The sequence below is a fragment of the Rosa chinensis genome, chromosome 4 (genome assembly GCF_002994745.2).
Source record: "Rosa chinensis cultivar Old Blush chromosome 4, RchiOBHm-V2, whole genome shotgun sequence".
Taxonomy (NCBI): domain Eukaryota; kingdom Viridiplantae; phylum Streptophyta; class Magnoliopsida; order Rosales; family Rosaceae; genus Rosa; species Rosa chinensis.
Window position 1 is genome coordinate 2,954,965 of NC_037091.1, and position 26,567 is coordinate 2,981,531.

Genomic DNA, 26,567 nt, shown 5'->3' on the forward strand with positions numbered 1-26,567 from the left:
GACAATCCGCAAATCTAGCGGTAAAGAGATCTTCTATCAAGGGTTCCAAGTAGCGGATAATTGTTGGGAATTCATATCCAACATAAATATTTAATCATCTCTGAGGACCTATTTTGGTGCGCTGTAGGGGCACAATAGGCACATAAATTGCGCAACCAAATATGCTTCAGTGTGAAATGTCAGGCTCATATCCAGTTACCAACTGGTACGCAGAAAATGGTTGGCTAGCAGTATGTCTGAAAAGGATAAGTAAAGCTGTGTGCAATATTGCATAACCCCATGCATATATAGGCAGGTTGGTGCGCATAACCAGTGCCCTAGCCACCATCTGTAGCCTTTTGATGGTGGTTTCTACGACACCATTTTGTGTATGCACATGGGGTACAGGATGCTCTACATCGATCCCAATAGACATGCAATATTCATCAAATGCTTTTGATGTAAACTCTCTAGCGTTATCAAGCCTTATAGACTTGATAAGGTGATCAAGGTGGTGAGCCCTTAAACTTATAATCTGTGTTAGGAGTGCAACATTTCTTGTGGACACTAAAACGACATGCGATCAGCATGTCGAAGCATCGACCAGAACCATAAAGTGCTTGAATGGTCCGCATTCTGGATGGATAGGTCCACAGATATTTCCTTGTATCCTTTGTAGGAATGGAATGTTTTGTTTTATATCTTTAGCATAGGAAGGTCTCGATCTTGTTTTTGCTAAAGAGCAGGCTTTGCAAAACGAGTGATGTGCCTTTGAAATAGTCAATGAGGCATAATGAGAGGGAGGTAGTGCTTCTGGTACTTCAGAAAGCAATGGTTGGATTTGAGCAGTATTAGGACCGACACCTTGCAGTGTGACGGATTTTTGTCACACTTTATTTTTCACTCGAAAGAAGGGATGTCCATGTGAGTTTTTTTTTTTTTTTTTTTTTTTTTAATTCGGATCATCATGTCACAACCGGGGTGCCCTAGGCGGTCATGCCAAAGCCTGTATGAGTCAGTGTCCCACATTTCATTGTTGGTGACAGTATAGGATTCAATGATCCAAATCGTAGTGAGGTACAGTCCACTAGATTGACTCATAAGTTTCTCTAAAATGCGTTTCCTTTCACATTCATTAGAGGTAATATAAAGGTATTCAGTTCCATTCTTACAGTGTGTTTCTACATGATAAACGTTGGCACGAATATCTTTGAAACTTAATAAGGTTTGATTAGCTCTTGGTGCATACAGAGCGTCTGTGACATTAAATATATCTCATATTCTTTAGAGTATTTCTATTTTAGGTAGAATGATAATCTTTTCATTCAAATAATTTTTTCTTTTTCTAGATGTATTGTTTTACATCTTTATAGTGCTATTTCGAACCATGTGGATATGTGTAGTAAATAAATTTGAATAAATTCAGTGCTTCAGAATAAAATTCAAAATTTATTAATAAGCCAATGACAATCAAATCAAGGTCTTGTTCAGAAATCTAATTCATCAAACCATTTTTGAAATAAACTTTAAGACCAAGTAATAGTCTAATTAAAAATGAGGCATTATGCCTTCATGACTTGATACACATTTACGCAAGCATACGTATCATTGTCAAGATAGGGAAGTATTGTGCCCAAAATTATCGTACCACGCGGATTAGTGGTTAACCCACAATCCTTGAGTGGTTGGAACTAGAGTCACTAAGCAAAGAAAAGAAAAAAAATAAAGTAAATAAAATAAAAATGCTATTCTAAGGCACCAAGCCTTAGTAATGCTCGACTTTGGTTTTTACCAAAGCTTAATCAAAACTAAGAGCCTAGTGGTGGATATGTACAAATGAGTCGAAAATTGTAGGAAGTTTTGAATTGTGAATTAACTAAATTAAACGCAACCGAAAAGTAAACTAAACAACTAATTAACGAACTAGAAAATTAAATTTGGGTTTTCAAATTAATGGGAACATGGGAGTGTTGGATGATTCACATTAACTATCTTGTAAACATCGATGCCAATTTCACAAATGCATGCATTTCCTAATTATGTCAAGTCCCATATCTAGTACCGGTTAAGACTACTAAACCAATTATCCTTTCAGTGTATTGATTATGCCGGTTAAGGCCACAATCAACTCTTTAATTTGGGCATTACGCCGGTTAAGGCTGCAATATCCAAAATTAGAGGCCTAAAGAGCAAGATAATAGAGACCCAAGCAAGCTTAGCTACAATTAAGCTAGCTAATGGTCACCACACTTAAATCCTAGATGCCACAAGACTAATAAGCTGTCAATTTATCAATCTACTCATCACAATTGCCCACAACATAATTTCAAAGGGTGTCAAAACCTAGAAACATGTTTCTAAGGACCAATAAATTCGGATTTAAAATATACACAATGAAAATTGCATTTATTAAAATTAAAGCATCAATGTTTAAACAAGATGAGTTAGGGCTTCTCAACCCTAACTCCCAAATTGAACTACTCACTATCCGTAGTCAAATACATCATTAATAACAAATAAAATTATGGAATAGATAATAAGGAAAAGATGAGAGAGTTAGCTCGGTCACTTCTAGCTATGAGCTAGTATGAACCAAGTAATTTCTTCACCCAACTACCTAAAATAGAGATTGGTGCTCTTGATGATGATTCTTTGAAGCTTGAGTGAGAAATCCTCCAAATACCCACAAGAAAAGTAAAGAAAATAAAAGACATGGAAGGGTGGAAAGGAGAGGGTAGCAGCCCTCCCCCTATGGAAATTGGGAAGTTCGGCGCTATAGAAGGTGGGTATGATTAAGAGTGTGGGTTCTCCTTTTTAATTGTGGCCGTCCTCATTTGGAAGAGGTAGAGGAGAGATAAGGTGATGCGCACGTGTCAACAATTGATTGGTGTCAAAGAAAAGGAAGGAAATGGTCTGGCGTGCAAGACTAAGGTATGGATGGCCATGTGTCATCATTTAATTGGCTAATTCAATTAAACATAATGTTTAATTGATGCACCTCTCACGCGTGATGATAGCACAGATGCTAATCTTCATTTCTTAATCATTTGCTCCGATTTCGTACCAATTTCTCACGATTTCGGTAACTTCATTTATTTCCTACAAAATAAATAAAAATAGATTAACTATATATTAATTTACTTGAGCATTAGCTTAATTATAGTATTTTAGATATAATTACACGTATAAAAATGTGTATAATCACTTCACAACTGTTTTTAGAAAATAAAATAAATAAAGCAGATCAATCAAAATCTAGGGCATCCATTGACTGAGCAAGTTCCTTGTTACCATTGAAGTCTGCAATTGTGAGGTTGACATCTGGGTCATGGCATTCTTCTTCCATATAGTGAGCCTATTGTTCTCTAGACTCCATATCCCTCTTGTAAGTGGCTGCAACTATGTTGCTTGCTTGGCAGTTCTTGTACCAATGCCCAATGACTCCACACCTATAGCATGGTTCATTGCCAACTATATCCTGTTTGACTGAAGGATTCTTAGGTGCCTTTTGCATCTTGTTTTCACGATCCCCATGTCCCTTTCCACGTGGTGTATTGTTGCCACGTGGGTAGGGATCAGCCTCGGGAATTTTCATTGTTCCAGTGGGCCTGCTATTGTTGTTCAAGAGAACCTCATTATGCCTCTCAACCACTTGCAGTAGGTTGATCAACTTATTGAAGGTTGTGATTCTTTTGTTGTTATACTCGAGCCTTGTACTGGTTGATCAACTTATACTGGTTCGCTAGTATAAGCGCTGAAGTAGGAAATGTGGAAAGAGTCTTGTAGATCATATCATCTTCTGTGATTTCCCTTCCACAGAAATTAAGATGTGCCTTTAAGCGCAACATGTCCTTGTTGAACTCATTGACCCTTTTATAATCAAGCAAGCGGATTCCATTCCACTGAACGGCTAGTTCTGGGAGCAAAGTGTCATGAATGTTCCCAAAATGTCTCTTAAGGGCATCCCACAGTTCTTTGGGTGTCTTCAACTGAAGGTACTCCCAACGTAGGCTATGATCAATATGTCGCCTCAGAAACATTAAGGCATTTGCTTTCACCTTATTAGAAAGTTCATCATCTTTGGGGTCGGTAATGGTGGCAATGTAGTCTTTTGCCACAAAGGCACTTTCTACATCGGAAACCCAATGATGGTACTCAAGTCCTTTTGAGTCCTAGATGTCAAATTCAGGTCGAGTTGGATCAGCCATCTACATAAACAAGAGGGAAGATATAAATTAAGCAGTCATAAAGACATCCACGTGAATTATTTTCCAAACATATGAATTAGATTTCAAGACCAAGATTCGTAATTGTCACATTTTTTCGATGCTATGTGAAAATACTTTATCACAGTAAGTGTGTGTGTGTGTATAATGTGCATGAATTTTCATTATCATGACAAAAAACGGATTGTATATGTTGCATTCTAAAAATAACCATAGCACATTTAAACATAACATATATAAAAATAAACTACATGGCATGCTCAAATTTCATAAATATACAACAAATTATATACTACACATAATAATTAGCAATAATATATCATGAGTAAAAATAAAAAAATCACGAAACATGCTTTAAATTTCATGATAGAAACATAAGCAATAAAATATAAAACATGCTAAACATATTAATAAATCATGCATCAAGATGATTATAAAACATAAATGACAAGGCATGCTTGAAAGGATCAAAATTATCTAACTAAACATGCTCAAGAATAAAATATAATAAAAGCATAAACAAAAAAATATAAAGCTTAAAAATAGAAAATAAAATTCACATGCTTGGTTAAAATCATAAAATAAAATAAAGAAAACATACTTGATTTCAAGAAAAGAAAACAATACTAGCGCACGCGCGTGTCGATGCAGGCGTGCGTAGCGATGTTTTTTTTTTTTTGGGCAAAGGTGGGCCGCAAGGCCTTTTTCCTTTTGTTTCTGAGCCGCCCTTTTCTTTGGGCCGACTCACTTTTTTTCTTTTTTTTCCTTGTCTTTCTTTTCTTTTCTTTTTCTCTCTCTCTTTTTTTCTTCTTCTTCCTCGCGTCTTCTTCGTTCTGGTTCTTTGATGGGTGGCTGATTCTGGGCCATGGTAGGCGAGGAGCGCTGGGATGAGGCCGGGATTGCAGGATCGTCGGCGCTAGGCTGGATCGAAAACGGTGATGCGCACGGGGGGTTGTAGCAGTGGTGGGTGGAGGCGGTGGGTCTGCTGCGAGGCTGCTGGCCAGCAAGGCTAGTCGTGCGCGCGGGTCTTCTGACGGTGGTGTGCTGTGTTGCGCAGGCGGCGGGGCGGGGCTGCAGGGCTGCCGGATTCTGCAGCTATCTCTGCTGGGATCTGCGCGGGTGTGCTGGTCGCGTGGGTAGGAGGACGGCTGGATCCAAGGCCGGAATGCAGGGGGTTGGGATCGGTGCTGTAGGCGGTTGGTGCTGCAGATGACTCTGGTGAAGGGGAGGCGGTGCTGCATTTCCTTATGGGTTGGCGGGGACGAAGGAATTCAAAACTATGCAAACACACACAACCATTCAACGTTACCTTTCCCCATATCACCTAGTGCCTCTCCAGAGTCGACGCGCGTACGTAATAGGTGTAATCTTCCCTGTTCACAAACCCAAGGAAATACTAACAGCAGTCTAACATGTACAGAGAAGGACCATTCGGTTTCTTGATTGCATGTTTTCTTTCTTGGCATCTATCTATGCAGTTCACAAGGTTGATATATTGTATTCTACTAGCGAGCACCAATCTCCGATCCTGATAAAGATCAATGCCGATTGAGGCTCTAAAGCTTGGGCGGAAAACATGTTTTCCGCCTTGGCCCAATATTCAAGTCCACAGAGGCATAACCACATGGGGTCTCTTGGGCCTTCATAATTTTTTATAAGCCCTAAACATAAACTACTAAAATAAAGAGCAATATATATATATATATATATATATATATATATATATATATATATATTTTAGCTTTCTTTTTCTCTGTGGTTGGTGTTGATAAGCTGATGTATGATTTTGTTTGTTTTGGTCGTGGCCTCGTGGGTGAGTGAGACAATGGCAAATTCAAAACCCAACGGCATTGTTTGATAGAAAAGACAAGTGTATCCATTTTCGAAAGGCTAAACACGAAGCTAGCTGGACCCAGGCGATGACCTCATCCCAGAAAGAACGAAAGCTCATCTTCAGCTACCGACACCTTCATCCCAATCCATCCACAAAATGCTACCCTGCATCCCCGCGGCCTGCTTTTGTCTCTATCATCATCATCCTCTACTGCTCATCATACTAAACCCCAAACCATGTCATCAATCCTCATGGCATCAATGTCCTATCAATCAATAACTCAAGCCATTCTATCGAACATTTTAGTCATATTAGAGACAAAAAATCTTTCAGCAAAGTTTTCGTAAATTGATATTGTCAAAACATAACTGACTTAATTACCGATTAACACGCGTTATCAATAATTATTACGTTGACTCAATACATACATTGTCGACTTGACATGATTGAGACAAATATGTATTAATCAAAGTACGAAACCAAATTTTGCACTCATGAATCCATCACCAGAATCTGACAAGTAATTGATGAATTAAGTTCAAATGTATGTTTCTTGAGAAATTAAATTTGGAAGCGTAATACAAGAGTTGCTCAAATAGGAGTAGAGGCAATAATCTAATATCATTGGACACCATTTGGACACGATGTATATGTATTAGTGCCTCGAGTAGACATGCATGCACGTAATCAAAACCAAGTGAACAAAGCAAATATGACTCTTTCTTCAACAACTAATTAAGCTTCAATTACCATCAAACTCTTCTCCTGAGTTTCCACGCCTTGATTGATGAGTCAAATTGAAGCCTGGGATCTGAAAAGTCAAGGATGATGAAACCCGCGGTGCACATTAACTTGGTGGCACGTTCCACACCCAATCAAGTTTGGGCAAAATCCGATTATCAATTCGTCATTGGATGGTTCACCTCTTAATTAATTAAAACGGAGATTAATTAAAGTTGAAGTCATGCTTTTCAACAAAATATTGTCTCAACGTGTCTTGTTGCCGTCGGTGCCTAAGACTGTTACAAAATCACTATATAAAATAACTTTGAATTAGCTTTAGTGGAAAATGTCTTGCACAAAGAGTGAAAGACTATATTGCCATTCTTGAAGTTGGATGTTTAAAGATGAGCAATTACGAGACGTTGTCGAGATAATCAAATATGACCAACTAATCCATTTATCTACTAAAAGTAATTTGATGTATAAATAATTTTAAAGAAATAACATCGATTTATTGCTAATTCAATAAACGATGTGCACCAAAATATTTCAAAAAAAAAAAAAAAGACTGATAAAACATTATTTCCTAACTCAAACCCCCAACAATCAGTCACTCGATTTGAAGCACGTAAAAATGTTATGGCGCCCGATTTTAGAACTTTTGTTGGTCTATTTCATCATCTGATAATCTCATTGAGATCAAACCTCACTGGATAACTTAGACGATTTTAGTCCTGTCTTCTAAGAAGTATTCAAAAATTGAAACATTTTAAAAAAGTATAAAGAATAGGTCTATTTTGTCTTATGCAGTACATTGTAGGTCTCTGCTTTAATTAATAACATATCTACACCTTCCTAATGAAAACGAAGAAACCTTATTTACTTTAAGGGAAAACATCACAAATGGTGTATGAACTTTAGGCATTTCTACACTTTGGTGTACCAACTTTCATAACTATCAGAATGGTGTATCAAGTTTGCTCCAATCTTTCATTTTGGTGTACGCCGTTAAATTTTCCGTTATCTTTACCAAAAAAAAAAACTGACAAAGCTAAAGGAAAGATAACGGAATTTATTTTTTTTTGCAAAGATAACGGAAAATTTAACGGCGTACACCAAAATGAAAAATTGGAGCAAACTTGATACACCATTCTGATAGTTATGAAAGTTGGTACACTAAAGTGTAGAAATGCTTAAAGTTCATACACTATTTGTGAAGATATCCATTTTTAATGAAGATTCGTTGTTAGTTAACCGATAGAGTAAGTTATTAGAGCGCTGTGGACAAGGGCATTATGGTCAGAGGAAAAAGATTAACTGGAGAATTAACGCAATGTCGTTTTGGATCCACAACCGAAAAAATTCTGCAAAGTCGCGTGGTAATCTGTTTGGCTGTTGCAGACTTTCTAGTCTCTTTTTCTCTCTCTCTCTGTAAAGTGCTCCAAAACCTTCCTTTGTAAGCTCCTTCCCTCCATCTTTCTCTCTCACTCTTCACAACGCCAAATCTCAGTCTCAATCTCCACCGTCACCTTCCGATCCAGACCTCTCCGGTAATGCCGTTGGCGCCAACAACCGCCGAGATCGCTCACCGAGTCCTCTAAATCTTCGTCGTCGTTGTCGTCGTGGTCTTCTGCTTGCTGCTGCATTTTTTCTCCGAATGGGAGCGGTGCCGTCGACGCCGCGCTGGGGGAGTAGCTCCGCGGCGCGTCCGCTGGAAACGGCGGAGTATCTGATCGGGACCTTCGTCGGCGACGAGTCGTTTCCTTTGTCCTCTGATTACTGGCAGAAATTGCTCGACCTCCCTCTCAGTCTCCAATGGCCTCCTGACCGCGTTCAACAAGCTTGCGAGGCTCTTGGTCAGTCAACTCTCTCTCTCTCTCTCTCAGTTTCTGTGTTATGAATCATGAAATTGTTACTTGCTTTGATTCGAATTGTGTCAATAAAATGTAATTAGGGTTCTTTGATGTGCGGCATCAGCATTAGTGCTAATCAAATGGTGCACAAGACTATGTAGTTGTGGATATTAAGTTAAGGCCTGTTCATCACAGTTGAAACCGACGGATATTAAGATTAGGATCAGCTGAGGGCAATAAATTTCAATGCTGAGGATCAACTTAGGGGAATAAATTTTCTCATTTTCGAGTCTAAAGCATTGTTAGAGAAAGTTAACCATCCTATACTTCTAAAAATTACCGAGAGTCCCTAAATAGAGCATAATAATTGAATTTGAGTAAAACTAAAGTAGCTACTATGCTGTGGGAGAAAGAAAAAGGGAAGGTAAGGTGCTTTCTGCTTATATTGAAATGCTTGGTTCAAGCTTCACTGTTTCGAGAACTCCTTAATCTTACCTAGCTGGCTGTTAAGTTTTAAGCATGTGCTAGCCAAGGCCATAGGATCAATCAATTGGTTCTCAGATTGAGAAAAGAATGGGCATTTACTCATTATTGAGGGTATCTGAATGCTATTTGATATGTTGTTGAATAACCAAAAACTCCTTATAATAAGTAACCGAAGTGTAAAATTGTCAAAACCTCTGGCAAGTATGAATATAATAATGGGAAAGATAGAATTGTAGCTCACATATTATAAATACAAAATTGCGTAAATCACATCTTATGTTGCAAGTGATTGGTAGTCAACCAGTAGGTCTCACATACGCTTGTAGTAGCTAATGATGTTTAAGTGCATCCATTCCCATCACTAATTCATTGGAACAAATAAGATCTTTGTTTAATTAACCATTGCTTCTTGACTCGACCTTAGGGGTATCCATGTAAGTTCTACAAATGTGCATGAGGATCCTCCCTTTTTGCTTTGAACTATGATGATTCGATAAAATGTTATGGATTGTACCTGTTTCTACTTCAAACTTTTCTTGTTTGGCAACTTTGCATACCTGCATGTTCTCATATGAGTGTTTTATTTTTTTGTCTCAATTTTGCAGCACAAAACAACTACAAAACCAGGCATCTCGCAAAGCTTCTGATCCATCTGGCATGGTGTTTACAAGAAGCTATTTCAACTTCTGGTGGCCCTTCTCTTGTTTATGGGAAGGCTGTTAATGCAGTGTACATCTCATCTGTCTTTTTAAAGTACCTAATTGAAAATCCAAAAGGCGACAAGATTGAAGAGTTGTACTTATCTCTAGATGAAAGTGAGCCAATGCCAACTGATATTACAAGAGGTAATTTACTAGTATTCTTTTTGACAAATGATGTCAAACCAGTAATGAGCTTTTCTATGGAACTTGTTTCATGATTTCTTATTTCTAATGATATCTTCAGCCCACCTGAAAGTTCAAAATAATTTTCTTATTCAGTGTGCTGTGAGGTGTACTGTGGTAGAATGATTTAGATGATAACTATAATTTGAGAATCAAATCGAACCTATTATTATACACACATAATGGCTGTTAGTATTTTAGGCATTGTATATTTCCCCCTGTGGGGGTTGATGGGCGATGACTCAAAAGGACACAACTACTGCCCATATCTAAAACTAGTAGCTATCTTTGTCATAGCAGTTCCCCTCTCTTTTATCCTATTCTTCATGTGTGTTTGCTGGGTATGGAGCTGGATGAGTAATGATTTTAGTGAGATGGAGTTGATAAAAGTGGGACATTTGACTGAATGGCTCCACCATATTGATTGAGTTCTTTTGAATGGACTGGGAAGTCTTGTTGTTTAGGTTTCTCATTTCATATACGTATTGCTTATCTGGGTTGACATTATGTAACAAAATGTTGTTGGCAGCATAAATTTATACCTGTTTTGTTATTCAATTTTGCAGATCTAAACATCGAGGATTTTGTAATGTGTAGTGTGCTTACCTTTATTGGATCAATAGATGTAAGGTACATACTCAAGTACTCATTTATGCCCTATTATTCAAATTGTGCCTACTGTTTTCCTAATTATATTTTTTCCTTGTCTGAAGTCCTGGTACATACCTCCTTCATTTGGAACTGCTTAACTTTGTGCTGATTGCAATGTCAACTCAGCTTCTTTCTGGGCCATCCCCAGGACCAGAAGATGTGAACCCATTTCTTGATGCAGCAATGTCTCAGGTTACTGGACAAAATTGTGCTTATTTTATTCAAAATTTCTAGTTGATGCAATTTTTGTTTTATCTTGCATTAATTTTGCAATCTACAGGAAAGCTCGTTGGTTATCTCGGTTGTTCGCAGACTGCTACTCAACTACATCACTGGACCTTCGATACCCCTGAATAGTGCATCTTATTCTATATTTTCTGAAGGAAGCCAGCCTGGTGTTATACAAAGAGTTAGTTCTGCAGCAGGTATGGCGGTTTCTTTGATAACAAATTTTCCTTTCTTCAATCTAATGTTGACTGGGCTCCTCCTGAGAGAACAGTATACATATTCCCGGTTAATATATACCATTCGAAGCGTAAATTTTTTAATATCTTTTATTCTTTTATGCTTCTTTAGTGTCATGGTTTTCACTATTTTGAGTTTGTTGACCTGTTGGATAATATCAAAATAGACGTTGCTGTTGACACCAATTGTTTGACATGCAGCAAATTTGATGTTATTACCATTCAACTTTCTCGTCAGTTCAAGTGGTGAAGGCTCAAGAAGTCTTTTGGCCGACTGCAGTCTCCATGTGCTACTTATTCTCACTCATTATCATAAATGTGTTGTGGGCAACGAGCCAATAACAGATTCAAGTACTGACACCACTACTTCAAATTCACTTTTGAAAGGGAGTAGATATTTTTCTGACAACCCTTACTGCAAGGCCTTGGAACATGCAACAGATGTTGAATGTAAGATGTTTTAGTTATCTCTTTATGTATTCTTATTATGAGGTTTCATTTAGATAATTGGAGTAAATATTGTTCTGTCTTGCAGTTGATCGTGTAGATAATGAGGGTAACGCACATAGTGGTCCAGTTTTGAGGTTACCTTTTGCTTCCCTGTTCGATACCCTTGGAATGTAAGTATCTGTTTTTCCTTTTGTTCCTCTGCTTGTAGACGATATTACTTTTTTGTTTTATTATAGGCTGATTCTTTGTATGTGGTATCATCTAAGTGGCTGTAGGCTTCCTAAGATGGAGTGCAAGTGTGTACTATGTATATGGAAGTAAATTGATAGACAATCAGGGTTCAGACATTTTAGGTGTCTTCTGAGTGCATAAATAACAATCATATATATAAAAAGTGAGTAGAACTAACAAATTAGCTTCACATTGCTACTTAATTTATATTTTCTATATTTTTGATTCCTAGGCTGTATTGTAGAGGCTTGTTGTAGCTCTAGTGCTTAACAGTGTTTACTCCTCAAGTCCTACACTTGAGGTCCCAAGTTCATACGTCAGCCAAATATTGTTTGATACAAAAAAAGATTCCTTGGCCTTAGTATTTTCATACCTGTTTGATAACATATATATGTATATCAATATGCTGTTCAAAAGTGAAAATTTGTGGTCCTTTATGGTTTGGTGGTGATTTCCATGGGCCTGCTGCTACCCGATAGCTGTGCTCAATATCTAATGGTCTATGCAAACTAAAAGCACTAGTTTCATTTTGAATTTCTCGTTTTCTGCCTCTGCAGGTACTTATCTGATGAGGCTGCTGCACTTTTGCTTTACTCTTTATTGCAAGGAAATGCTGACTTTCTGGAGTATGTCTTGGTGCGAACTGATTTGGATACGCTGGTATGTAACAGCAGCTGATCACTGTCATTGGAAAAAAAGAAAAATAAAAAAGGGACCAGTATTTTGTGGCAAAATTTGTGTTAGGATATACTGTTTTTCTTGCATTTAATGCCTTTGGAAATAGGTCATAGCCTTAAGTTGGTGATTTAACAATATCTTGTTACATTCTTTTGGTACTAAATTGATTTCAACACTTGATACTGACCTGTATTTATATGATGAAATGGACAGTTGATGCCCATCCTGGAAGCGTTATATGATGCTCCAAAAAGGACATCTAATCAAATCTACATGTTGCTGATCATACTTCTCATACTTAGTCAGGATTCATCTTTTAATGCAAGCATTCACAAATTGGTAAGGGTTGCCTCCTGTAGCCAACGAGTTATAATTTTAGATGTGGGTCATATTAATCTAACTTTCACATGAACAGATACTTCCTACTGTTCCCTGGTACAAAGAACGTCTCCTCCACCAGACATCTCTTGGTTCATTAATGGTCATTACGCTGATAAGGACAGTGCAGTATAACCTATCTAAGTTGCGGGTATCTATCTGCCTTTTTTACTGTGAACTTTCTTGAAGTGCTTTATGACTTTGATTATTATTAGATTGCTTATATCTTGATATCTATGTCAATTACATGTAAGACCTTGCTATTTGTGTATTGCATGGGCTGTAATTTGGTTAAGGTATTTGTTAAATTTGCAGAACTGGAATATGATTTAACAAGTTGGTTTTCTTAGTGGTCACAGAAACAGTGATTGTCCTCACCCTTTCTTTGGTACTTCCCTGATTAACATGTTTTCTTTGTTTAATTGTAACAGGATGTTTATCTCCATACAACTTGTCTAGCAACTTTGGCAAACATGGCACCTCATGTCCACCGTTTGAGTGCATATGCATCCCAGAGATTGGTCAGCCTATTTGATATGCTGTCTCGGAAGTATGCCCTTTTCTGTCTGCCTTGTTGTTTTCTCTTGTCCATTAGCTTTACTCCATACTTTTCTATTTGTTTGGGAGTTCATATTTTTATAGTGCCTTTCTTACACTTATTAGTGAATTGGTTAACATGTTGCTCTTGTCGTAATCTTTGGTTCAGGTATAACAAACTAGCAGAGGTGCGTAATAATCAGATGACATTAGCCAAAGGCAACTCAATAGAAGACGATACTGTAATATACCACATACCTTGCATATATTATGGCACTTCGAATTGCTTTGTTTGATAAGTATCACCTTATATTATTTTATTGTCTGCTAAGCTAGAACCTTTTTCATTGCAGTCAACGGAGATGCATATATATACCGACTTCTTGAGACTTGTCCTTGAAATATTAAATGCAATTTTGACATATGCTCTGCCACGGAATCCTGAGGTATCATTACTTACAATATTAGTGATCCATGTGAGATATTGTTGTATTGCTATGAGGGATTGAGTACATTGTCCGGTTTCTATATTTCTTAGTCTATGCAATGGTGCAGGTTATATATGCGATAATGCACAGGCAGGAAGTATTTCAGCCTTTCAGGAATCATCCACGTTTCAATGAGCTGCTTGAAAACATTTATACAGTATGCTCCATATTAACCTTCTCTCTCTGTCTCTCTCTCAATTTTTTTTTCTTTTCAACAAAACTTTGTCTTATTCTCATCAACGGGCCACCTTTGATGGCACTTGGCTGCTGTTTACCTTTTTTTGATAACTTGAAAACAATTCACGTCTTACAAAATAAATCACCTCTTGGTGCATTTGACCGGACTTATATTGTTTGTCTGGTGTTGTAGGTATTAGATTTTTTCAATAGTCGTGTGGATGCACAAAGAACAGATGGAGAATGGTCAGTAGAAAAAGTACTTCAAGTCATTATCATTAATTGTAGATCATGGCGTGGTGAAGGGATGAAGGTAAAAAGGCAAAAGAGAATTAAATTGTTGAATAAGTTGATTTGAAGTTGTACCTGGAGATTGTTATTTATAATCTCTTCAAAATCTTGTTTTCTCAGATGTTCACCCAGTTGCGCTTCACATATGAACAAGAGAGTCATCCAGAGGAGTTCTTTATTCCATACTTGTGGCAGCTAGTACTGTCCCGCTGGTAACGCTCATCTCCTTATAGAGTGTACAAGTATAAGAAGGAAGAGTGCTTATTTTATTTGTCCTCTGGCCATATTTGAAGTCTTTTATATATCCCTCATTTTTTCCCAGTACAGCAATTATCTTAGCAAACATGTTGGATGAACGTCCATTTCTTGATGAATCTTGTTATTGATTTTGCAATTCTTACTGGTTGAATACAGTTCCATGTTTAACTAATTTCACTTTTCATTCATGCTTCTCATTACAGTGGAATCAGTTTCAATCCTCGAGCCATAAATTTGTTTCCAATTGATCAACCTTCCGAGGTATGACCTAATAGCATAGGGCAGGGGCATTTGAGCTTCAGTTTGATTTATTTCCTGATTTAAAGTGCATCACTAGCATGTAAAGTGAAATACATATTCTTTTGTGCAGAAACAAAGTGATTATGAAGTGGCGTCTGACAATCATGTAAATGGAGAGGTGGCTAAGCGTGCAGTCTTTCTTGATCCATAGATGGAATATATAGGTCATCCACAAGAGCTGTTGAGGTTCCTTGGTGGATTTGTAAATATACATGAAATAGTAGGAAAAAAAAAGTGTATTCTTCTCATTCTTTTCTGTTTATATGTGTGCAACACTAGAGGCCTTCTATATAAGTAGATGTATCCCAAAATCTTTGATGTAATGAATAAGAGAAGATGCATATTTCCATCTTCAATCTCCATAATGTACTAATGTAGTTCTGAAAGAGATAATTAAGATTTGTCTCTTCCGGTTGTCCTTCGGCATTTTGCACAAATTCTGGTCATGTGGGTTGCGGATTTTCTAGTTTTAGTTTAGACACAGCTGCTATTCTGTTAATCTGTATTATGTGAGGACTTTTGCTTGAAATTAAATTTGTTCATTGCCTTTTGTGGCTGATGTTATGATCCGTAATGTTGCATAGGTTAAATGCTTAAGCAATTTTCTATGCTAGATGACCTTTGAGTATGATCCTTATTGTTCATATCAAGAACCTTATCTCATTTATCACAGATACCTCTTTCTATTTTTGTTTGTTTGTTTTATCTTTTGAGAATAGATTTATTGCAACTAATTGTAAGTAAGTTTTCATTAGTGCATCATCTCTATTGTGATGGTAATTGAAAATAAAGCTATTGCGCATTGGAGTATAAAAATATAACCTTCTCATTGATATTTGTAACAGCTAAATATGAACGGACTTTTACAACCTTATGGTCCCTAAAGAGACTTAAATAAGGGTTCCACCTTTGACATACTCAGTGAAGGCCATAGCTACCAAACCTAGCATGGCCAGTCTTTCATAGGACTTTTACAATCCTATGATCCCTACAGAGACTTTTACAATCCTATGATCCCTATAGAGACTTAAATAAGGGTTCCACCCTTGACATACTCAGTGAAGGCCAAAGCTACCAAACCTAGCATGGCCAGTCTTCCATTCCACAATTCAGCATCTGAGGTCCAAAGGGGCCCCTTTGATTTTGACTCCACACTGACTCCTTGAAATAGAGGAATCACAGATGCAACTGATAGCAAAATGCAAGTGCCGAGAAACAGCGAGACTCCACCGTTGGAGATCTGAGAAAACACATCCTGGCCCTTCACCACTTCCACTGCCAGAGCTGAAACAAAGCCCACCATTGCGAGTCTGCCGTTGATTCTTTCCGGTGCTGGGCCGCTGAAGGCGAACACGTCCCCGAACTTAGTGCTAACCTTGGGAGTCCTAGGTGGTGGTGGGAAAGGAGTAGGTGTAGGTGCTGCTGGTGGAATTTTTGATGGTTCTGAAACTGTAGATGGTTTCTCCTCAGGTAGACCATCCTGCAAAATATGGAAAAATTGGACATGGTTAATACACAAATTCTCGACAAAATTAAACTCTAAACACTAAAATCTAAACAGAAAACTCATTTGATTTTGAACCCTAAAACAAATGTAGCTTTGAACACAAAGGAGAGACTATCTTATTTAGACAGTTAATTACCTCAGCCATGGAGCGCACCCTCATGTTAGGGTACCTGTGAAGAGTTGGTACAAGTTGGTTTACTCTGACTGAGCTCTTCTTTCCAGCTCCAAAAGCGACGGAGTTTGTTAGGAATATTGATTGCATGGAAGCTGAAGCAGCCATTGTATATATGCTTCTTGATTAAGCACTACAAGGTATGATCAAGGAGGTTGATGAAGCACAAGAATTTAGTAGAAAAGAGAGAAGAGGTAGAGAGATGAGAAAGTGAAGACGATCTGGGTTATCAAAGTTGAATGCCCTGAGCTGGTCTTTATAGTAAAAGTACGTGATGGGGTTTAGGCACTAAGTGCTAGTGGGGTTGGCTCGTGAAGAGAACGGTGGATATTTAGGCACCACGTCACTCGTTGGATTTTGCCAGTAACGTTGGGCCACGTGGGTTGTTTTGTCCACACATGATGGGCATGGAGACGTGGCTGAAGAACACACCACAATGCAGAAGTCAGTGAATTTCTGAGGTCCCATTTCTTCAAGGCCTTTCACTTTTTTGATCTTTCTAGAAACGAGGAACGATGTTTCACGAGTCCACGATACTGGTTTTAGGGTTTTGAGCTAGTCGACACTTGGTACGCACGAGACCGTCTTTAGCTGCATTTTCGAATCATTGGAACGAAAAAAGAAAAACAGGAAAAGATGGTAACAGTTCCTAGCTCGCATGCAGCTGGATGAGTCACTCAGCACAGCACAGAAAACACTTGCATTTGTTTGATAGTGGTTGGTTTGAGAGTGGCTCCCTAGATACACAGGAAAGAACTTCAACTAATCTACTATACAACATATAATGAGTAAATTTTAGTGTTTTTAGTAAAGAAAATTTACCATGTGAGACAAAGCAGAAAGATAGGCAGTTGCTACCGCATTTTTAAACGATGGTAATTCATCATTGTTATATTCATCAAATACCGTCAGCAATGGCTTCATCTATATATAGCTGCAACAATATATGATATACAAGTGTTATTATTGTCCCAAATCACCTTGTACGGCTCTTGGTGCAACACCACTGTATGTTCCACCACCATAGCCAAAATGTGATACATTATCTACACAATTACTGCAACAACTGTTGATCGAATCAAAGATCCCATGTCCCTAGCAGAATTGGTACCTAAATTTATAATTTTATGACTTTATCGATCTGAGCCAAACAAACCTTTGTTGAAGTATTTAGCTCCAACAAGCTTGAAATTGCAAAGTGAGGAATTGAAATCTTGCCCGGCTTTGTCATATGAACCTTTCCGTTTACTTTGTATTTTGCGGGGCATATCGTGGTCTTTAAAACTAGGGTGTTCTGGCCACACACCGGAATCAATGATACCAACAATAATACCTTTATCATAATCTGAGATACCCCATAATCCTATGGGTTTAGGGAGGGAGAGAAACTTTTGAGGGAAATCTTGCCCGGCTTTTTCATATGATCCTTTCCGTTTAGTTATGTATTTTACGGGCATATCGTGGTCTTTAAAACTAGGGTGTTCTGGCCACACACCAGAATCAATGATTCCAACAATAATACCTTTACCATATTCTGAGATACCCCATAATCCTATGGGTTTAGAGAGGGAGAGAAACTTTGGGGGATAGGTAGTGGCAGATGAGGTCGACTTAATGATTTATCATGAGTTTCTGAGATAAATCCATGATGTTTCTCTAAATCCCCTAGTTGGTAAAATGATAAAACTGCACTAAAGCCTTGAACCTTCTTTTTTTTTTTTTTTTTGAAATTGGAAAATGTTTTTATGTGTAAAAGATATGGTGGCGATAAAGAGTTTGCAGACTCGAGAGAATCAATAATAGACGAATACCAGTTATGACAACTTGTAAAACTATTGGCATGTACAAATCATCCATATACATAATATATGTACCAGAGATTGTTGATTTTGCTTGAATACGGTAGATCCAATAGATGAATATAAAAAGAAAACATAATGAAATATGAATTCCAGTTATGAATTTCATTCTCAATTCTCAAGAAAATATATGGGGTAGTTCTAATCTTTTTGCACTAGGTAGATGGTTTTCATATTTATAGGACACCTTTACTATGAGAAAAATTTCAACTGAAATGATGTAGGGTATTTATGAGTATGAAACTATTTCCTCCTAGTTGGTTGTATTTTTCATTTTAATTTTTTATTTAATAAATTTTAATAGAGGCTTAAGTCGGATGGGCCTACTATGGTGTGTTTATTCAAGAAGAACTTCAACGTACTAAAAGGTCGGATCAACTAGGAGGTCCAAACAATTGACAGTCAAAAAGAAAGGAGGTCCAATCAACTTATTGTATTACCCTTTATTGTCTACTGTATAGATGAAAAATGAAGTAAAAAATAAGCTCAAATCAATGGAGATGATAGGAATAGTTTTCTGTATATTCTTGTTCAAAAGAAGTTTTGAAAAGCAAATTTCTGGCCTTGCCTTGGCAATATATTGATTTCGTGCTCATTTTTAAGTATCCAAAGTTCCAAATAAACCATACATTTTCTCTGCAAATTTACAGTACGTACGTGTTAACTAATTGATATGAATATGACTTTTACAAGGTATTAAGTATTAACCTAGCAAATTAAACACAGGCCAATCATGATGCATGAGAATTAAATTAGGGTTCCACCCTTGACATACTCGGTGAAAGCCAAAGCCACCAAACCTAACATGGCCAATCTTCCATTCCACAACTCAGCATCTGAGGTCATGAGCCCCTTTGATTTTGACTCCACGCTGACACCTTGAAATAGAGGAATCAAGGATGCAACTGACAGCAAAATGCTAGTGCCAAGGAACAGCGAGACTCCCCCGTCGGAGATCTGAGAAAACACATCCTGGCCCTTTAACAGTTCCACTGCAAGAGCTGAAACAAAGCCCACCATTGCGAGTCTGCCATTGATTCTCTCCGGTGCTGGACCGCTAAAGGCGAAAACGTCCCCGAACTTGGTGCTAACCTTGGGAGTCCTAGGTGGTGGTGGGAAAGGTGTAGGTGTAGGTGCTTGTGGTGGAACCTTTGATGGTTCTGAAACTGTAGATGGTTTCTCCTCAGGTAGACCATTCTGCAAATTATGGACAAATTGGACATGGTAAATACACATTTATCTAAATTCTCCACATAATTAAACACACCAAGATCTCATGCTGATTTTATTTTGAACCCTGAAACAAATGATGTAGCTTTCAACACAAAGGAGGTGACACTAGCTTAGGTAGAGAGTGAATTACCTCAGCCATGGAGCGTATCCTCATGTTAGGGTACCTACGAAGAGTTGGTGCAAATTGAACAGGCAACGAGGACCTGTTCTTTCCTGCTGCATATACAACGGAATTTGCAAGGAATATTGAGTGCATGGTAGCTGAAGCAGCCATTGTATATATTTCGATGATCAAGTAGGAAATTGGTGTCCAATTAAAATGCTTGTTTTTTGCTCTTGTTCTTGGTTATCAAAGTAGTATTCCTGAGCAGGGTTTTATAGTATACGTAGCTCATGATATGAATGGTCGAGACGTTGGCACCGTGTCATTCGTTTGGTTTCCCACTAGTACTATGCCACGTGGGTTGTCTTGTCATCATAGGGAGACGTGGCTGTAGCGCAGACCAGTATGTATCGATGAGTTTGATTTGTGAGGTATGGTTTGTTCAAGGTTTTCAATATGGAGGAACGATGTTTCACGAGGCCACGACTTGTTTGAGCTAGTTGGGGTTCTTTGATTTGCTTCGTTTTCGTTTGAAAGAAAACGAAAGGTATGTTTGGCTGCTTCTTCTTCACTGGCTTATATAACAGCATTTGTACAATAGCTATGGAAATTTTGTAGGTTGTGTCGTCCCCATTTGACATGGTCGTAAAAGAGACGTGGCTTGCCGCACACAGCACAAAGTTCCTGTCAGGGGTACTGTTTCTGATCGAGAAGTAGTGTTGGCTGCATTTCGATCGTTAGAATTAGAAAGCAAGTTACAAGGGAGATGATATTGAAGAGTTTATTTAGGAAAGTTGCGCGGGTTTAACGCTCGAAGGCCTTCTTAATTAACAATGCTGTTTTAACGTTACTCGATCTGCTTAGTTCCTCTGTGTATTAGATGCATGAACGTAATCACTAGCTCGATCAGTCTCTAGTGCATGTATACATGAACCACCAATTTGGGGATAATAAAAATGAGGAAAATTGAGATATGCACGTAATCATCGAAAGTCAGCTAATTGTACTAGTTCAAAGGCTAGCAGAGTCCTAGTTGAAGAAGTCTTTCAAGTTCTCTAGAACATATTCTCAAAAGAAAGAGAAAAAAGATGGTTCTAGAGCTGTCCAATATCTTCTATATATTGGTTCGTGTCTTGTCAAATTGTATGAACAACTCATCATTAATTATAAACGGAAAGAATTCTGTAGAACTATCCAGCAAATTGTTGTGACGTGGAGGATAATACTCCACCAAGTGCCTATATTATCTTCATTTCTAAACTAAACCTTCTCTATATATCAACCTGAAAAGCCTGGAAAGCATTTCGCTATATGCGACAGAAAAAGGAGAAAAAAACTAGCATTTGGAAACTTGGAACTTCATATTATTAAAGTACGTAAATTAAAATGAATCAGCGCAAGGTGAACATACATTTACTGGCTGCAATGAAACTACAGTAACCAGATATGGTAGTGCTATACCAATTAATTCAGTACACAAATTAAAGAACTGATGAGTGCTCCCTCACATCTACTTTGATGGTGTACTTGCATAATTCCACACAAATTTTGAGAACACTTCAAATTCTCGGTCTCCTCCAACCTTTTCAACGGGCACAGCTTCACAAATTTCATTCAAATCCTCTTCTGTAAGCTTCACATCCAATGATCCGACATTGATATCCAGGTTCTTATGTTTAGTAGTCCCTGCATATATAATCCAACAGTTCAAATATATATCATTGTTAAACATGTGATAAAAGATCTCGAACATTAAGAAGGGGGGTCGCCGATTCCTACTTTTAAGTCGAAATAATGACAACATTAAGTACTAAACCCCTCATCTTGGATTCAAACACGTGTAACAAGAACATACCGGGGATTGGGATTATGTCCTTGCCCTGATGGAGAAGCCATGCCAGAGCTAATTGAGGAGCATTGCATGAATGCTTTGTAGCAAGATTGGCAAGCTTGTTATAGAAAAGTTTGTTCTTTTCCAAATTCTCGCCATTGAACCTTGGATGAATAGACTAGGACAAATTAAGAATAACAATGTAAGTTTAAAAAGGTCATTTCTCTGAATAAAATTCGTCCACCTATTTGAATGAACAAGCTAGGCTTGCACTACAATGTCTCTGGTTATACGTACCAACAAACTTTCTGCAGGCAAGCTCTCCAGAACTGCCTTCCCACCGAAGAAACCACGACCGAGTGGACTATATGACACTATACCAATTCCAAGCTTCCTGTAAATGTGGAAGTGGAGGAAGTGAGTATTCAAGTTTATGAAATAACCAACTTCACCAAAGCTTAATAAGATTGGAAAATTTGACATGTTAAAATTCAGACTTCAGGAGGTGAAAATGTCAAACCGGCAAAGTGGAATTATTTCATCTTCAATCTCTCGAGTCCACAGAGAATACTCCATTTGTACAGCAGTGATGGGATGAACAGCATGAGCTCTCATTATGGTGTCTATACTAGCTTCCGATAGACCAATGTATCTTATCTTTCCTTCATGTACCAGCTTCTTAAGCTCCCCAATCTTCCTCATACCGCCAAACAGAACAAACATTTAGATATAAAGATAGTCCTTATAGTACATTGAAATCGTGGATCTCAAGAATGAAAGACAATGGAAAGTGAAAAAGTGTCTCAAAACTTACAGTATCCTCAATTGGCACTGAAACATCAACACGGTGTTGGTAGTACAGATCAATATAGTCGACATCCAGCCGCTTTAGACTAGCTTCGCAGCATGCTCTTACATATTCCGGGGTACCAGTAATTTCAAACTGAAAGCCATCCAACCTGACAATGCCAAATTTTGTAGCCAGTTGAACTTTTTCTCGAGGAAGCTGTTTCAAAGCCTGTATGTACAAGAAAGGTAAGATTTTTCTACCAAAAGTGTCCCACTTACAAGTAGCAGATCTGATCAAAGATTTTAGTTCCCATTCGAATTTGTGCAACTGCTCATCAAATTTAGAGAATTTTGACAAAAACAAGTGTTCATCATTTACCTTGCCAACCAAGATTTCATTATCATGATTGTGACCATAAAGATCCGAAGTGTCATAGAAGGTAATGCCCTTATCAAATGCTTCCTTTATCACGGAACATCCAGCTTCATGAGAGAGAGGAGCATTGTATATTCCAGATAGTCCCCCACATCCAAAACCCAATCTAGAAACCTACAGACCAGAATGTCAAAGTCAACTTCCAAAGAACTATACACCAAAACCAACAGAACTATTGTGTTATCATTACCTACAAATACAAGACTAAATTTTTTTTCAAAACACCAAGAAAACTAGACTTCTTTTCTTTTTCAAACTTGAAAGCTAAGTCGTCTACTGAGTTAAAATCACACAGATCTGTCTGGTAGTTAGTGTCATAAGCATCAAGGAAACTGAAAACCAATCTTTGTACTACATGCATCATAGATGATTTGCAAAGTTTTTTCATAGAAATACAAATATTGTATTATATGTATTCTTGATTTCTATTCAATATATTAAACTACTACAGGGAACCGATCAGATAATAACTAAAAAAATGTTCAGAAACTGAATCTCAGCACGATGGGAATGAATGTTGATAAACTGTAAGAGATTCTTCTTAATTTGTGTGAAGAGTGTTCTAAATTGATCAGCAGAATGTAGTTGACTTTGGAACATATGCAGGCCAAAGTGTGTGAAAAATAAACTTACCTCCAAGCCCTGATTACCCAGTTTAACCTTTGGGATTTGCATATGAGATTTGTCCTCCATTTTCAGCAAAACCAGATGAGTGTAGCTGGAGATCGTTCTACAGGGAAACACTAGCTTACATGTTCAGGTAGGTAACATGTCTACTTCTCACCAACTTCATTACTTAATTGTGCAAACACTGTCTGGCTTCATTAGTTTTTCTTTGTATATATATATATTCTAATTTATTAAAAACAACTTGCAATTCGAAGTGAAGAAACGAATCATCAGCTTTGGGCCTGACAATTAGTAGTTTATATTTTATTCCAGCATATGAACCCTGAAAACTTGCAAGAAGTCTACAGATTCATTTTTTAATCTTCAAAGTAGACTTTCATTCTATTGTACCTTATCAATGTTGAATAGGTGCTAAGTGCTAAGTGCTAACTAAAATGCTATGACCACATAAGAACTAATCCCATTATTTTGGCACAACAAATATTTTGTATTTATCTTAACAAAGGGATTACATAACAACTGTGACAGTGTCACTGTACTTTGCATATCATTACAAACTTTATACCAAACTTCTGTACAGATTATTGAAGGGATTACATACCAACTGTGATTCTAACATCTTATTCTTGAAGCAGAATGTTTAAAACATGCATTACAGTATTTTCTTTATAAATTGACTAAAGTGAAACTGCAGCAACTAGATTGGTGATAGTGATGATGCTCACCAATTAACTCAGTACACAAAGAAACTGACAGCACCCTCGCAATTACTTTGATGGGGTATTTGCATTATTCCAGATGAATTTTGACAGAACTTCAAATTCTCGGTCGCCTTCAACTTCATTAATGGGAACAGCATCACAAATTTCAGTCAAATCCTCTTTCGGAAGCTTCACATTCAATGCTCCAATATTGATACAAAGGTTCTTAACTTTAGTAGTTCCTGCATATGTAGTCCGAGATTACAAAAGTATCATTTGACTAACAAACAACCCTCATTGGGTTCAAAACCTTGGTCATTAACCAAGATTCAAGTATGTAAACAAGATAACACAGGTTATGAGAGCATTATTTAGGAGAGATTGAATGAGTTGAATGTACCTGGGATTGGAACTATGTCATTGCCCTGATGGAGAAGCCATGCCAGAGCTAGCTGAGGAGCAGTGCATGAATGTTTTTGTGGCAAGGTTGGCAAGTTTGTTATAGAAAAGTTTGTTGTTCTCCAAATTCTCACCATTGAACCTTGGATGAATAGACTGGGGACAAAATAAGAACAATAATGCAAGATTATTACTGTGATTGCTCTAACCAAATAATGAACAATACAATAATGTTTCTGTTCATACCAACAAACTTTCGGCAGGCAAGCTCTCTAAAATTGCCTTCCCACCGAAGAAGCCACAACCAAGTGGACTATATGACACTATCCCAATTCCAAGTTTCCTGTAAATGTGGATGACTAATTACATATCCAAGTCTTAGAGCTAATAAACTAGGAAGAATTTGATATTGTGGAATTCAGAGGTGAAAATTACAAACCTGCAAAGTGGAATTATCTCATTTTCGATTTCACGAGTCCAACGAGAATACTCCATTTGCACTGCAGTAATGGGATGAACAGCATGAGCTCTCATTATTGTGTCTATACTAGCTTCTGAAAGGCCAATGTATCTTATTTTTCCTTCATTCACTAGCTTCTTAAGCTCCTCAATCTTCCTCACCAAACAGAACAAACATTTAGATATATGAAGATATAGAACTTAAAGTACAATTGAAATAGTTAATGAAATAATGATACATAAATGGCGAAAATCTCTCAAATCTTACCGTATCCTCAATTGGCACTGAAACATCGACACGGTGCTGATAGTACAAATCAATATAGTCGACATCCAGCCTCTTCAGACTAGCTTCACATCATGCTCTTACATACTCCGGGGTCCCATTTACACTGAATTCAAAGCTGTCTGACTTGAGAATGCCAAATTTTGTAGCCAATTGAACCTTTTCTTGAGTAAGTTGTTTTAAAGCCTGAAAATGCAAGAAAGCTAAGAAAATGTTCTACCAAAAGTCTAGTTTAGTCCCATTGAGTGTGAAATATTTACCTTGCCGACCATGATTTCATTATCATGATCCTGACCATAAGCATCTGAAGTATCATAGAAGGTGATGCCCCTATTGAATGCTTCCTGTATCACTGAACATCCAGCTTCATGAGAGAGAGGAGCATTGTATATTCCAGATAGTCCCCCACATCCAAAACCCAATCTAGACACCTATAGGCCAGAAAAGTAAAAGCCATACTATCAACCAAACAAAATTAACCAACTATGTTATGTGCACATCATTACTTACAACTATAAAACTCAAATTTTCAGAAACGACGGCAAACCAAGGAAACTTTTTTCTTTTTTGATCTTGAAGATAAGTTGTTTAGTGATAAACATCATTTAGGTCACTCTGTGATAGCTAGATTAGTGTTATAGTCATCAAGGAAACTGAAAACCAAACTCTCTACAAACATCATAGTTGATTTGCAAAGTTTAATGATTGAAAACATGGACCTTATAGGCTTATACCATATATAGATTTGCTATTCAATCACAAACTATTACAGTGAAGTGATAAGATAATGACTAAACAGTGTTTTAGAAACTGAAATCTCAGCTTTATGGTATGATATTGATAAACTGTAAGAGATTCTGCTCTTAATTTGTTATACATTGTTCTAATGAAATTGATCAGCATAGTTTCAGTTGATTTCCAAAGATATAGACCAAAGTGTGAGAAAATTATAGTTACCTCCAAGCCTTGACTGCCCAGTTTAACCTTTGGGGTTTCAATATCAGATCTGTCCTCCATTTTCTGCAAAACCAGATGAATGAAGCTTGAGATTTGTTCTTCAGTGAAAAAAATATCTCAAGTGTTCAGGTAGGCAACATCTCCACTTCCCACCAACTTTCTTCTATTGGAATTTGGAAGCAACCGTGAGCTTTGAGCCCCACATCTCTATCTAATCATCTCCTGCATAGAAAAAGACGCATTCTTTATTGCTTTTATCATGAGAAATCCAATTTTTTAAGGAAATCAGGTAGCCATTTTTGATTTTTCACCTCCTA

The 26,567-nt window shown here is 37.5% G+C and overlaps 4 protein-coding genes and 1 pseudogene across 4 annotated transcripts; 1 reads left to right on the forward strand and 4 right to left on the reverse strand.

The window, feature by feature from the left end:
• Positions 1-8,115: 8,115 nt before the first annotated feature.
• On the forward strand, positions 8,116-15,325 carry LOC112198297 (dymeclin). Its single transcript, XM_024339392.2, has 18 exons — positions 8,116-8,618; positions 9,707-9,946; positions 10,552-10,615; positions 10,699-10,828; positions 10,917-11,061; positions 11,302-11,550; positions 11,636-11,720; positions 12,339-12,441; positions 12,673-12,798; positions 12,875-12,988; positions 13,269-13,387; positions 13,544-13,616; positions 13,728-13,820; positions 13,930-14,019; positions 14,233-14,352; positions 14,451-14,542; positions 14,792-14,849; positions 14,959-15,325. The coding sequence occupies exons 1-18, from the start codon at positions 8,420-8,422 to the stop codon at positions 15,037-15,039; spliced, it is 2,181 nt and encodes a 726-aa protein (XP_024195160.1). The 5' UTR covers positions 8,116-8,419; the 3' UTR covers positions 15,040-15,325.
• A 368-nt stretch (positions 15,326-15,693) lies between these two features.
• On the reverse strand, positions 15,694-16,802 carry LOC112197494 (early light-induced protein, chloroplastic). The gene is made up of 2 exons (XM_024338207.2): positions 16,532-16,802; positions 15,694-16,368 (listed from the first exon to the last, which is right to left on the reverse strand). Exons 1-2 carry the CDS (start codon positions 16,673-16,675, stop codon positions 15,916-15,918), a joined length of 597 nt encoding a protein of 198 aa, XP_024193975.1. The 5' UTR covers positions 16,676-16,802; the 3' UTR covers positions 15,694-15,915.
• A 2,165-nt stretch (positions 16,803-18,967) lies between these two features.
• Positions 18,968-20,016, reverse strand: LOC112197495 (early light-induced protein 1, chloroplastic). Its single transcript, XM_024338208.2, has 2 exons — positions 19,790-20,016; positions 18,968-19,623 (listed from the first exon to the last, which is right to left on the reverse strand). The coding sequence occupies exons 1-2, from the start codon at positions 19,931-19,933 to the stop codon at positions 19,174-19,176; spliced, it is 594 nt and encodes a 197-aa protein (XP_024193976.1). The 5' UTR covers positions 19,934-20,016; the 3' UTR covers positions 18,968-19,173.
• A 1,080-nt stretch (positions 20,017-21,096) lies between these two features.
• LOC112198327 (perakine reductase) lies at positions 21,097-24,312 on the reverse strand. Its single transcript, XM_024339425.2, has 8 exons — positions 24,174-24,312; positions 23,452-23,548; positions 22,762-22,932; positions 22,408-22,611; positions 22,114-22,286; positions 21,891-21,987; positions 21,618-21,771; positions 21,097-21,448 (listed from the first exon to the last, which is right to left on the reverse strand). Exons 2-8 carry the CDS (start codon positions 23,509-23,511, stop codon positions 21,273-21,275), a joined length of 1,035 nt encoding a protein of 344 aa, XP_024195193.1. The 5' UTR covers positions 23,512-23,548; positions 24,174-24,312; the 3' UTR covers positions 21,097-21,272.
• LOC112198328 lies at positions 23,912-26,387 on the reverse strand (annotated as a pseudogene).
• Positions 26,388-26,567: the final 180 nt, after the last annotated feature.

Excerpts from the sequence above, each read along its gene's own strand:
- LOC112198297 (XM_024339392.2), top strand. The coding sequence starts at position 8,420 with ATGGGAGCGGTGCCGTCGACGCCGCGCTGGGGGAGTAGCTCCGCGGCG. Across the intron at positions 11,551-11,635 it reads ACATGCAACAGATGTTGAAT|TTGATCGTGTAGATAATGAG; the intron begins GTAAGATGTTTT and ends TCTGTCTTGCAG. Across the intron at positions 12,799-12,874 it reads ATGCAAGCATTCACAAATTG|ATACTTCCTACTGTTCCCTG; the intron begins GTAAGGGTTGCC and ends TCACATGAACAG.
- LOC112197494 (XM_024338207.2), bottom strand. The coding sequence starts at position 16,675 with ATGGCTGCTTCAGCTTCCATGCAATCAATATTCCTAACAAACTCCGTC. Across the intron at positions 16,369-16,531 it reads GGGTGCGCTCCATGGCTGAG|GATGGTCTACCTGAGGAGAA; the intron begins GTAATTAACTGT and ends CATATTTTGCAG.
- LOC112197495 (XM_024338208.2), bottom strand. The coding sequence starts at position 19,933 with ATGGCTGCTTCAGCTACCATGCACTCAATATTCCTTGCAAATTCCGTT. Across the intron at positions 19,624-19,789 it reads GGATACGCTCCATGGCTGAG|AATGGTCTACCTGAGGAGAA; the intron begins GTAATTCACTCT and ends CATAATTTGCAG.
- LOC112198327 (XM_024339425.2), bottom strand. The coding sequence starts at position 23,511 with ATGGAGGACAAATCTCATATGCAAATCCCAAAGGTTAAACTGGGTAAT. Across the intron at positions 22,287-22,407 it reads CAGTGCCAATTGAGGATACT|ATTGGGGAGCTTAAGAAGCT; the intron begins GTAAGTTTTGAG and ends GGTATGAGGAAG. Across the intron at positions 21,449-21,617 it reads GGACATAATCCCAATCCCCG|GGACTACTAAACATAAGAAC; the intron begins GTATGTTCTTGT and ends TTATATATGCAG.